Source organism: Passer montanus, unplaced genomic scaffold (genome assembly GCF_014805655.1).
Source record: "Passer montanus isolate IOZ18808 unplaced genomic scaffold, ASM1480565v1 scaffold123, whole genome shotgun sequence".
In the NCBI taxonomy this organism is placed as follows: domain Eukaryota; kingdom Metazoa; phylum Chordata; class Aves; order Passeriformes; family Passeridae; genus Passer; species Passer montanus.
Window position 1 is genome coordinate 138,311 of NW_024359056.1, and position 13,287 is coordinate 151,597.

The 13,287-nt window shown below is 46.0% G+C and overlaps 1 protein-coding gene across 2 annotated transcripts in view; it reads right to left on the minus strand.

The window, feature by feature from the left end:
- Window positions 1-3,387: 3,387 nt before the first annotated feature.
- The window catches only part of DPYSL2 (dihydropyrimidinase like 2), a 52,535-nt gene continuing 42,635 nt past the window's right edge, over window positions 3,388-13,287 (minus strand). For both annotated transcript variants that reach the window (XM_039698321.1, XM_039698320.1), the window contains exons 10-14: window positions 13,031-13,172; window positions 12,671-12,841; window positions 9,378-9,557; window positions 7,202-7,367; window positions 3,388-6,212 (exon numbers count right to left, since the gene is read on the minus strand). In XM_039698321.1, coding sequence (XP_039554255.1) covers window positions 6,121-6,212; window positions 7,202-7,367; window positions 9,378-9,557; window positions 12,671-12,841; window positions 13,031-13,172 — 751 coding nt within the window. In that variant the 3' untranslated portion in view covers window positions 3,388-6,120. The remainder of the gene's footprint in view (window positions 6,213-7,201; window positions 7,368-9,377; window positions 9,558-12,670; window positions 12,842-13,030; window positions 13,173-13,287) is intronic.

Genomic DNA, 13,287 nt, shown 5'->3' on the forward strand with positions numbered 1-13,287 from the left:
TCAGATGTGCATGAACCAGCATTTATCTAATCCAGGATAATGTGAAAATGTGAAATATGGCGGGTTTTGGTGTTGAAAAGCAACATATAAAAATGCCAAGGCCTCTGTGCTTTGGGAAGTAAGTGATGTGAACAGGAGGGAAAACGAGAGCCTCATGAAAGGAATAAAAACTCGATTTAAACACGGGTATCTGGTGCCCTCCTGTGGAAATGTGAGGAACAAATACCGGGTGGATTTAAAGAGCAGATCCTTCTCTGCTCTAGAGCCAGGCTGGGAGAGCTGGGGGTGTTTACCTGAAGAGGAGAAGGCTCCAGGGAGAGCTCAGAGCCCCTTCCAGTGCCTGAAGGGGCTCCAGGAGAGATGGAGAGAGACTTAGGGCAAGACATGGAGGGAAAGGATACAAAGAATGGCTTCCCAGAGGGCAGGGTTAGGTGGGATTTTAGGAAGAAGTTTTTCCCTGTGAGGATGGTGAGGGGCTAGGATGGATTTCCCAGAGAAGCTGTGGCTGCCCCTGGATCCCTGCAAGTGTCCAAGGCCAGGTTTAAGCAACCTGGGGTAGTGGTAGCTGTCCTTCCCCATGGCAGAGGGTGGGATTGGGTGAGTCTTGAGGTTCCTTCCAAACCAAACCAAATTCTTAGTTCTCTGATATTAGTTGTTCTCATCATTCCATGGAACACAGCCCCAGGAGGTGGGGGAAGGATGGCTCCAGACATGAGCCCCCAGGTTCCAACAGATCCCAGAGAACACACCCACACATCTCAGGGGTGTCTTCCTTTATTGTGAGAATGCAGAGCAAGAGCTGATGGTGAGAGATACAAAGCAGACCAGTTCAGATCAGAAGCAGAGAAAAATGAACCATGAAGATGATTAATCCGTGGAATAAATTACCAAGGGATTTCCTTCCATTTGAGGCTTCTCAAGTCAACACTGGAGGGCACTAGCCAAGTTTTAGTGGTTAATGGTCGAAAAAATGCTTATGGAAAGAACAACACATTCAAGCAGGTGGGTAAATCCACAGCCGGAGTGCCAGAGCTGGAAGTCACAGTTCACAGGAGTTAGCAGAGGGCACCTCCTCTGGCCTGAGTTATAGAAGAGAAAAAATAATTTCCTCTGATTGTTTACTTTATCTCTTTAATGAAGAGAACTTTGTCCCACCCCTTGCCATGGGCAAGGACACCTGCCCTTGCCCCAGGTTGCTCCAAGCCCTGTCCAGCCTGACCTTGGACACTTGCAGGGATGGGGCAACCACAGCTTTTCTAGGAATTCCATCCCAGCCCCTCACCACCCTCACAGGGAGGATTTGCTTCCCAATAGTCCATCTACCCTACCCTCTGGCAGTGGGAAGCCACTCCCCCTTGTCCTAGCACTCCAGGCCCTTGTCAAAAGTCCTTCTCCAGATCTTTTGAAAGTCTGGGGGGGTTCTTTGATGTAATAAATTGATGGATAAAGTTTATAACTTGCTCTCTGTCTGAGATAAGTGTCCTGTGAGGCTTTAACAAGAAGAGAACACATTCAGATGATTAATATCTCTATAACATTGAAATACCCTCCAATATATTAATATAACCGACAGGATGTATGTGTGTGTCACGTCACAGTAATCATAAGCCCTGTGCATGTTCCACATTTATTACATCCTAGATCATTCCCGAGATGATCCATATGCCTCGAGGGAGCTGGACCTTTACCTTTCCCCACGTCCTGCTGCCACCTGATGGCGCTGAGCAAAACGGATCCTAAAGCTTCTATAGTACAGTGACATTTATTGCTCTGCCACCAAGGGATAAATCAGGCTGCATTGTCTCCATCTCTGATAACTGACAGTTCCTGTTCCAGGTCAGAGTCACATTCATCACCTACGTTATTTCTTCTCCTTTGAGCCACAAAATACTCCACCGATGTTACGGTCAGATTAAATTAATTGGGCCTTACACAATGGGCCGACAGAGAACCAAATTAGCACCTATTAATGCGCTGTGGGCTGCCAGATCAGGAATTACTTGGATTAAGGGGCTGACCAAATACAGCTATTCCTGTGCTCCTGTGCAGCACCAAACCAGGGCTGCCCCACTGACCCGAATAGCCTCCTGAGCTTTCTCCCTGCCTCAGTCCCACAGCACACGTTGCATTTAGATCTGGCTGTTGGCACTTCTTCCTGACCTCAAAACCTTCTCTACACTACCAGGTCCAACAGCTTCCCTGAGTCCCTGACATTTATTTCCTCAGGAAGAGGTTTCTTCTGTTCCAATTCAGGTGCTGGAGGAAAAAATTAATGATAGAATAAAACCAAATGGATGCTCTGCAGGTGTGTGTTAACCAAGTATCAGAGCTCCAGGCTGAATGCACTTTCACTGGGATATTATGGTTGGGATTAGCTGATAAATCTTATACACAGCTACCCACCAACTCTGCTCCATGGGACCTGATTGCACAGATACTAATATTTATTATGCCAATAGCCAAATAACAGCATGTCACTGGTGCCAGAGCCAGGATCCTCATGTTAACCAGAGGTCTCTTTACCAGGGAATGACCATTGACCCCTTCAGAGAAGATAATAAGGAAAAACCACTCTGTGGGGTGCCAGGTTTAAAGTTGTGTGGAAGTTCAGTTCATTTCACAGAGCACCCCAGCATCTGGGTTTGTTCAGACGAGGAACAAGAGCTAAAACTCCTCACAAAGACAGTTGTGAACTTCAGCTGTGCTCAGATTTGGGGGAAGATCCCCCAGAGGGCTGAGTTGGTGGTTGTAGGAATGCAGCATCCAACATTCTGAGAGCTGACAGGGATGCTTGTCCCTGTGACATCCAACCACCACCACCCCAAGTTCCACTGGTGTTTTTCCTGTAAATTCCAACCATGACCAGCTGAAGTTCTTCTGGTGTTTTTCCTGTAAATCCCAAGCACCACCACCCCAAGTTACACTGGAGTTGTTCCCAGCTCCAACTCTCCCCACTCAGCTGCTGCCTGTGGCTCCTATTTACGACTGTGCTTTTTTCCCCATTCCTTGGGTGGCAGAGGGTCCAAGCAGATCCACACTGGGGGCTGAGAGCTATGCCAATACTTTTAGGGGCTTTTGCTCACATTCCATCAGTGATCCGTGCAATAAAGAGCCAGGATTTTTCAGGCAACTGTCTCTGCTTTGCCAAATGCTGTTTTAAACAAAGTGCCCTCAGTCACAGCTTGCTTTCTCCAGAGAAAATGACTCTGTGGCCCATCAATTCATCTTTACCATCACCACAGGAGTTCCTCTCCAGCTCTGCCCCTGCACATCTCCACATCAGCCCACCCCAGTCTGGTTTTCAGGGCTGTTTGTCCATGCTGAAGGCAACAGCCCAGAACGCAGTGACACACAACATGCAGCGCCTCAAGACACAGGTGCACCTACTGAAACAACAACATTTTGTCTTTATTAGGAGTTCCCATGGTAATATAACACAGAGTTCTTAAGGAATAAAACACAAGACTTGGGGTTGGGATTGGGGGGGGTGTTTTTGCCATTGAAACAATGGTCAAATATCAGTACTCCTCTTTGTCTACACACATGATCAGCTTTAGCACTTACAGCTCCTCCACTCATGGTTCACAATCACAAATCCAAGGGTTAAATCCAGCTAGTATTAAATCCTACTTTTTTCTTTTATTATTTTTAGAGCTTCAAGTCACTGCGGTTAATTAATTAATTCATTAAGTCGTCTTTTTTTTTTAGCATTTACATATGACATTCATTAAACAGACACAAAGCGGACGAGCTCTCACAGAAAAAACATGCTTACATAGCCTGCAAAAAACTTTTTTTTGTGATTTTTTTTCTTTCCTTTTCAAGAGCAAATTAAAATTTAACAAGTTATTATGAGTCAGTGAAGGAAAAAAAAAGGAAGACTTAAGTGAATACTGAAGAGCCGCAAGTGTTTCGTAGAATTGAAACGGATCTACAATTCTTTTTTTTTTCTCCCCAACTCGTTCAAATTGATTTTAACATACAGGTGACAAAGAAAAAGATTTAAAAATGAAAATAGCTGCAATATATATATTAAGTTCATGGATTACTTAACAAAAAAAGTGCAAACTCTTTATGCAAAACTAGAAGACCCAGGAGTTGAACCTAAATGCAAAATGTGTGGAGGAATATGGCAAAGTTTTTCTTAACTTTCGTGTTCAAAGGGGCCTAAAGAGTTTAGGTGCTGCAGCTGGGAGCTGTAGCTAAGTAGCTTCCAAAAACTTTGCAAATCCCAGCGTTGATACCTCATAACAACAAATTTGGTAGTCATTTCTTGAAAGCCTTCATATATATATATATATATATATATAGTTGGTTTTTTTTTTTTTCCCCTAAAAGAACCTGTAAACAGCATTTAAGAAAATACAGATATGGACAAACAAGGTTGATGGAGGTGGCAAAGCACAAAGAGAAGAGGGAGCAGAAGATGCAGCCAAGTCCCAGGGCAGGCAGACAGTGGAGGCAATGCTGTGGTAATAAAAGCTCTCTGCACTAAAACAAGTCCTTGGGACTGCTGAGCCCTCCAGCTATGCCTAAGTGGGGATCTCATGGCACAGGTTTATCCTCCAATGTCCCAAAACCAAGAAGCCTCCAGTCCCAGAGCTACCAGACCTTTAATCCCAGAGGGTGGTTAAACACCCAGACCCTGCTGGCTGCCCCAAAGCTGAGGCATTCCTTTAAGGACCACTGATGGTGTCTCAAATCCTAGGCATGTGAGGCAGGGTGGGGAACAGCCAGGCCCTCCCATGGGGATGTGCAGGACTTCTGCAGGGCTGGGTAGCTGTGACATTCGTACAAGAGATTCTCAGCTGCTGGGGACCAAGCCAGCTCCCAGTTACAGCAGCTGGGCCTGGAATGGAATTGCCACAGGTGCTCAGCACACACTCCCTGACTGCCCTTTGAGAGCTAAAGATAAGCCCTCAAAGCTTTAAATAACCTCTCTTTGATGGCCAGGGAGGGAGTTTCTGCTACAAAAACCTTTCAGGCAACGTGTTGCTCTTTGCCCACAGCTCTCTGCCTGTCCATATCCACCTGCAGGGACAGAAGAAAAACTAAGTGCTACAAACTCTTCCAGATACTCCATCCCAGCAGTTCATCCCAGATGGTGTCCAGCTCCTCTGTTTGCACCAGCTCAAGATCTGATGGACTGAAGAGCCTATGGACCTGCTCCATGCCCTTACTGCAGCTACGTGACAAGAAATGGCTGGAAAATGCAACTAAGGAACACCTGAAGTACCAGGGTGGCAGTGGCAGTAACACTGGTGGGAGTCTGTGACTTGGATGAGGTTTGGGAAGAACAGGGAGATTCCCAGCTCTCAGATAAGGCTTCGTAAACACAATGATACAAACATATTGAAAACACACGCACAAACATTAAAAAAAGTTTCCTCAAGGACCTAATTTGCAGCAAAATCCAGAAGAAAAAAGAAACCAAGGAAAAACCAATGGAACAGAACAGAAGTCCCCAAGGATTCTGGCTCACCCACTGGCTGGGGTGATGTTCTCTGCCATTGCTAGTGCTGGGTCCTGTTTCTCTCTCCTGGCAGCATCTAGTGACCTCAGCAGAGTGGAGAATGGCCATAGACAGGCTGGGATTCCTGTCCCTTCGTGATTACCTAGCTAATTCTGTTGGAACACAGAACCCTACAGAATATCCAGTTTAAAACCCTTGAACTACTCTTCTGCTTGACATTAAAAAAAAAAAAGCTTTTTTTATGCATTTATTTTTATTTCTTTCTTTTTTGTGTGTATGTGTGTGTGTCTTGAAGGCAGCTCCTGGGAAATTCACTTTATCCTTCCTTTACTAAAAGAAAGATGCTGAATAGGACAGAGACCACATATCTCAAATACCCTCTTTACATTTACTCTTTCATGTCAGAGGTGTCAAAACACGGTTTATTTCTTTAAATGTGTAAGGGGCTGGGGAGGGGGGGGGAAGTGCGAGGGGTTGGTGAAGATGAGGAAGGAACCTGAGGGGACTGAAAGAGGTGCTTTTACTTCAGCCCCTCCCCACACTGGGTGCCCGCAGTAACTGTCACAGGCTCTAAAAGAATCAAAAAGGGTCTCCAGGTGCCCCAGTCCCCCCAGGGTGTACCCGGTGGGCACAGGAGGGTTCGGTCCTTAGCCCAAGCTGGTGATGTTGGCACGGCCACCCGGCGGGGCCACAATGCGCTGGGTCGTGCGGCGTGGGATGTTGTCATCGATCTGTGCCCCTGCGGGAGAGAGAGGAGGAGTCACCAACTCTGCCAGTTTCAAATCCATGCGGGTGTGGCACTTTGATGCTGCCTTAATGGTTGGATTTGCTCTTAAGAGGGCTTTTCCAGCCTAAACCATTCTGTGATTCTGTCTTTGGAGGAAAAGCCTTCACTGGCCCACACTGCCTTAATTCTGCTGAAACCTGTTCTGCATTAATAATATCTCTGCCCTGAGCACCTCAAGCACCAGCCCTGCACAGGTAAGAGTTGGATGTATGATTATCCCTTAGCCAGCTTTCCTATCTCTTTCTATAGTCTCCCCTTCTTGCAACTGGAACATCAGCTGAGAAATCAAATCTTCCACATCCCAGATCCACAGCTGCTCTCAGCTGGCAAAGTTCTCTTGAAGTTTGTGTCATCTTAAAAAAAAAAGGTTTTTTTGCTACAGCCTCTTAAAACCAGAAAATTCCCATTTCTAAGCACAGTTGGAATGGTCTTAAGCTGAAGGAGGGCAGAGTTAGATGAGATATTGGGAAGAAATTCCTCCCTGGGGCTGGGGTGAAATTCACAGAGGAGCTGTGGCTGCTTCATCCCTGGGAGTGTCAAAGGCTAGGTTGGATGCAGCTTGGAGAAACCTGGGATAGTGGAAGATGTCCCTGCCCATGGCAGGGGGTGAGACTGAATGAGCTTTAAGGTCTCTTCCCACCCAAATTATTCCAGGATTCTATGATCTGCCCTCTCTAGACAGCCAGCCGAGGACTGAGCCCAGAACACATTGGAGTGCTCAGCATTCGTGTGACATCATAGGAAGAAGCAGGAATTTAGGACAGCTCCTGTACTACTCTTCTTCCTCCATAAAGGGAAAAGCTCCCAGCTAAAAGCCCCCCACAGCCTCTCTCATTCCATCCCTATTCCAGCAGAATGAACTCAGAGCATGGGAGCACAAACCAGCTGTGATTTCAGTGCAATAAATCACTCAGCAATAAATCATTCCCAAAATCACATACCAGACAAGCTGAACCCAGACTGGTGCAGGTTCCTCACGGGCGGTGCCTGCTGTTTGGCAGGAGAGGTCTTGGCTGAGGACGCTGGTGTGACCGTTTTGGGTGTCACCGACACCTCACAGACTGGGCCATCGTAGAGGCCTCGGGGCACCCCCCGCAGCTCAGCCAGCTGCAGGGAGAGAGGGCAACATGCCTTAAAACACAGCTACAACACAACCTTAAAACACAGCCACAACACAGCCCAACAGCTGCCCAGATGTGGCTCAGCCAGTGGCACACATTTCGGGATTGGTTGTTGGTAAGAGAATTTGAAAGCACACAGCATCTCCTTTGTACTGATCCCTGGGGAGCTGCTCTCTATCTATATTTACTTTGTATCTATATCTAGATTTTGTCTATATCTATTTTACATCTATATTATATCTATATCTATATCTATCTATATCTTTATATCTGTAACATATTTATATCTGGATGGATGTGTATTTCTATTTATGTATATCTGTATATGATGTGTATTTCTATTTAATACCTAGCTCTATATCTGTATTATACCAACATCTATATGATGTGTATTTCTATTTAATACCTAGCTCTATATCTGTATTATATCAATATCTATTTTATATCTCTATTATATCATATCTATATATCTATATGTTTCTATCTATATCTGTACTACATCTACATCTATTCCTATTTTATATCCATACCTATATAAATCTATCTATATAAAACATGTCTGTGTCTCTGTCCAACCCAAACAGTTTTGCAGCAAACAACTATTTTCCTACAACCTAAAACCAATGTTTGTGCAGCTCAACACCTTCCACGATGGAGAGCTGAGGTGCTCTGAGTCCACGAGCACCCCAAGGCCCCTTGGCAATATGCACTTGGCTGCTCTGCACTCCCAAAACCCCACTTTTGGATCATCCTTGCTGTGTGGTACTGTGAGTTGGGAACAGCATACATTCCTATTTTGGCTCTAGATTTTTGTGCAGGACAAGATGCCTACTAATTAGTATGTGACATGGAATGTGCTGTGGCTCCAGCCAGTCTGTCCCCTGCCCCAAAGGTGCTGTCATTTAATGATCCCAACCTACCTGCCACTGGATTAAAGGCTTCTGACAGGTCTCAAATGCACCTTATTACTCATTCCCAAAAAGCCAAGCAGTGCTGAGACCGGCAGGGCAGCCCAGAGGAGCCAGGCTGGCTTCAATGGCCAGCCCTGGAGCTGCAGATCGGGATAAATGCAATTATTCCAGTTGAGATGCTGCCCAATTGGATTTATAAGTCAGACATGTATTTCTGTGGGAGGACACAGCAGAAACCAGGGATCTGTTCTCCATGGGGCTAAATTATGCTAGGTTGCAATTTTGATAACTTGCAATGTCTTCAAAAGAAAATCAAAGAAAGATGATTTTCAAGGAGTGGGAGGATCACTTGCGGCCACCAGAACCAACACAGCTCAGGAGTTGTCCAGGAGAGGGCAACACTTCAAACAGCAAAATAATTTCTTCCTAGAAATTATTTCACCTATAACTAAACTCCTTCAATTCTCAGCAGCTGAGTTCAGTGCCATCTCCCGTGTCAGGCAAATTCAGGCATATCAAAAGACCTATTCAGTTTTGAATGGGTGCATTTTACAGAATCACTTTCCAACTATTTTAGCCTCTTAAAAATAGAACATTGTTCCTTTTAAGCAGTTTGTAGGCTGTGCCTGTGACTCACTAGTCACCAGACAAGAGCATCTGATCATATCTGCCAGAAGGGAAAGCAGCATAACATATCTGTAACAATAAATTAGAATCCTAAATTGCTGCTGAGAGCTTCGATATATAAATGCTAATGATAACTTCTCCTGGGACCTCTGTGACAGGAGAAACCTGGTCAGTTCTGGGTAGTTTGACTCATGGCCAAATTCAAGGGTTCCTGGACACATTTCCAGTTCGGCTGTCCTCAGACAGAGAAAAATTAAAACCTGCAGAAAACCCAAGCTCAACGCAAAGTATATGACTTGAGTGAACAGCAAAAATGAAAGAGGAACGAGACAAATGTGGCTCTCATCCAGGAAACAGCAGTGTGGCCTGAGCCAGGGGACAGCATCTGTTTTCCAGCCACTTTAACTCGGGGTTGTCAGAGGGAGAGAAAAAATGTGCAGCCAACCACTGACACTCACCCTGCTCCTGGCTTTGATGCGCTTGTAAACGAAGTCAGGGAAGGGTTTCCTGGGGATGTACCTCCCAGAGCCCTCAGTGACGTGGAGATTCCCATCCTCCAGCACAATCTTGCCCTGGCTGATCACCACCAGGGGAGATCCACGGCATTCCATGCCCTCGAAGATATTGTACTCCAGAGACTGCAATGAGCAAAAACAGCACATAAGGCAAACATACTCACTCAGCAGAGCCAGCTGGGCTTTAATTAGCAATCACCAGCCATGCTAATTGCCAAAATTTTAAGGGCAGATGGAAGCAAACTCAACAGTGTTTACCTGAGCTGTATTTGCCGTGATTTAATAAAGGCTACTCTTAATTATCAGTCTAAGTTTAGGGGTTTATTAATGCAACATTTCCATTGAAATAAGGTTTATAAAAAATTCCAGAATGGTTCGGGCTGTGAGGGACCTTGAAGTTCATCCCATTCCATCCCCTGCCATGGGTTGGGACACTTTCCACTAGATTCAGTTGCTCCAAGCCCTGTCCAACCTGGCCTTGGACACTTCCAGGGGTAGAGCAGCCACAGCTGCAGGAATATAAAAAACAGTCTCAAATGAGAGCCTCCCTGTTTAAATATATTTAGGCACCTATCTCTGTTGAGCTGGGGGCAGATTCAGGAGCCACAGAAAGCTTTATGTGAGTTTCCTACTAAAAAGAATAATTCTGAAAAATCTGTATTTCAAACCAGTGTTTCGGTTGATGGGTCAGGGACCAGGACAATCTTATTTTATTTTAATGGGATTACTCATCCTCAATTAACTGGATTGGAAACATCACACCATGGAAAAAAGGCATGTTTAAAAGAAATCACTGCAAATGTGAAACGTCCTGGAATGAGATGCACTGCAACCATGTAATTTGGGGACTGTTACTCTAGTGATCATCTCTGAGTCAAATGCAGGTCTTTTTTACTGAGTTAATGATGGAGTTTGCCCTTGAAGTGTGTTATAAGTATGGGCAGGCCTGAGTGCAGCTTTGCAATTAGCCAGACCAGTGGTTAAACTGAGTCTGAACCAGGTCCAGCCTGAAAAAAACTGGGGTGGTATAGAGGAGGAGGCTGGGTCAGGAGTTTATGGATTAGGCTGCTTCCAAGAACAACACCACCTCCCTCCCCAGCTCCTGATGTTTCCTTGCCAGAGAGTGGCAAGAGCAGTGCGAATTCTTGGAAAATATCTGTAAGTTGCTCGAACATTTCAAAAAGTAGCAATCGTCCAAGGCCACATAATCAGAGGGTGTCCCTGTGCCTGACTGTCAAGGGGCCTTTTGTTTTCTGCTTGGCCAAACCAGGATATTCGGACTCCAAGGGCATCACTTTATCAGTTTCTCCTCTAACACAAGGCATTGTGAGACCCAAAAAATTACAGAATTTCAGAATCATTAAGGTTGGAAAAGAGCTCCAAGGTCACTGAGTCTAAGCTGTGCCTGATTCCCACCTTGTCACTGGCCCAGAGCACTAAGTGCCATGTCCAGGCTGCCTTCCTTGGACACCTCCAGGGACAGGGACTCCAAACCTCCCTGGGCAGCCCCTTCCAATGTCTAATTACCCTTTCCATGGAGAAATTCCTCCTGATGTAGCTTCAGGTGTGACGCCAGGTACTACAACAGGCGAAGCAATGACAGGGGATGAGGTCAGAGATGTGTTTGTAAGCAAACAAGCTGTGATTGCTCAGCTTTTCAAACTCTTGGGAATGAGAGCCCTTCCTCCTCAATGCTCTTGGCACAGCTTAAGGGTGCAGCCTTTGGCCACAGCTGAGTGCTGTGGGTCTCTTACACACTTCTCTTACACACTTCAGGGTTTTGGGGGATCTGCAGCTCAGGGTCTCTTACACACTTCAGGGTTTTGGGGGATCTGCAGCTCTCAGCAGACAAAAGTACTTCTGAATGGAGCTGGTTCTCCTTTGCCTTCCCAGATCCATGGCAAAATCACAGAACCAATCCTGGCTGCACTTGGGCATATTCACAAAAGAGAATGTCTACGAGTTCTGTGTCGGGAAACTGAAAGAGCCCAGCTCATTTCCCAAAGACAACAGCCACTAAATAGAAATTACTTTCAAGCACTCCACCCAAACTACTTCCAGCTCTTTGAGCTATTCATAAGCGCAAGCCCAGGTTCAGACCATGAATTCTGGCACCTAAAAGCAGTGAGTCCCTGGGTTCCCTCTTCTTAAGTAATTTCTCTCCAGATTGGAAAAAGTCTGAAAGCACCTCTAAGGCGACTGAAGTGACCAGACTCCTGGAATTCCTCTGTCAGAAGCCTAAGCAGAGGCAATGAAGCAAAACCATCTGTGACCAATTCTAACAAAGAGTTAAGTCACAGGGAAGTGAACCAAACCTTTAAAAAAATTATGTTTCCTTGTGAATGTGCCCGGGGATCTAAGTGTGGAAGAAAATTTTGCTCCTTCAGCTCCAGAGTGAATGAAAGTATTCATAGGAAAAAAGAACAAGTAGGTTTTTTTTTCCAGGGAAAGATTCCATAGGTTCATGGTCAGCAGCAAAACAAGTTGTCAACAAATGCAAACAGTGGCTGCTTTCTCTGAGACAGGGCTTGAATGTCACAGGGAGACTCTAGCCAGGCCCCTGCACTGGCACCATTCTGCAGATTCCCACAGGCTGAGACAGCTTGATAACTGCAGGGGCCAGGTGTAAGGCATGGGATTCAGCAAAAGTGTCCCTAAGAGTGCCACCACGGCAGAAGCTGACAGCCACAAGCTGCAGAAGAGCTAAGGGGAAGGTCTGGGTGGTTTGGGTACTGCCCTTTGCCAACTAATTTGAGGGTGACCACCAGGAAAATCCTGACTCCACACACATGTGCCAGATCAGTGGGTGGTATAAATCCACTCAGACCCTGGATCTGGGCCAGATTTCCAGAAAAAGTGTCCATGAGCTGATAACATTTCAGTCAAAAGGGGCAGTTCCCATTCCCACCACTGGCAAGCCTGGATGTCATAAACAACGTGTTGTCCTAAGAGGCCTTTGCATAATTTAGAGGATTTAAAGCGCTTTCTGTGAGCTCAGATCTATGCACCCAACACTCAGGAAGAGCAGACCTGCTCCCTGCTCCAGAGGGAATCCATGTGATTTCAGATGGACTCCTCCTGCTCACACAAGTGAGCTCCAGAGTGAGACCAGAGAGGGCTTCAGGCACAGGGAAAATGAGCCCTAAGTTGTCACAAGCTCCCGTTGCTGACAGCATAGCCTGGCACTGAAGAAGAGAGGAGGAAAGGAAGCAGAGAATGATAGGAAACATCCTTACTATGTTGTGAGTCTTGGCAGAGATTGTCTTGACGCTGTCAGGATCCCAGATCACCAGGTCGGCATCAGAACCCACGGCGATGCGGCCCTTCCGCGGATACAGGTTGAAGATTTTGGCTGCGTTTGTGCTGGTCACAGCCACGAACTGGTTCTCATCCATCTTGCCAGTCACCTGGGGGGACACCACAGGAGTCACTGCATGAGCCAGCTAAGAGCTGACAGTGCAGCAGATTCCCAAGGATCTCCACAGGGGTAAAAACACCAAGTGGAAGGACCATGACAAGAAAGTAGCACATTCCTGCAGCTCCTTCTACTCTGAATGTCCAGCTGAAAACATAAACTCATGACAAGTGTGACCTACCACAGCCTTATCCCAGATGATGGACATCCTCTCCTCAGTGCCATTGGTTCCTTCAGGGATCAGGGTGAAGTTGTCCTTCCCAACAGCTTTCTGAGCAGTGTTGAAGGTGCAGTGGGCACTGCCAGTCACTTGGAGGTCACCACTGGAAGAAAAACAAAAGGTATTCAAGATATTTTACTGTCACAGGAATGCTACTGAAGGTAAAACAGATTTTTTCTTGCTGGCAGCAACATCCCTTATTTTATCACCCATTTCCT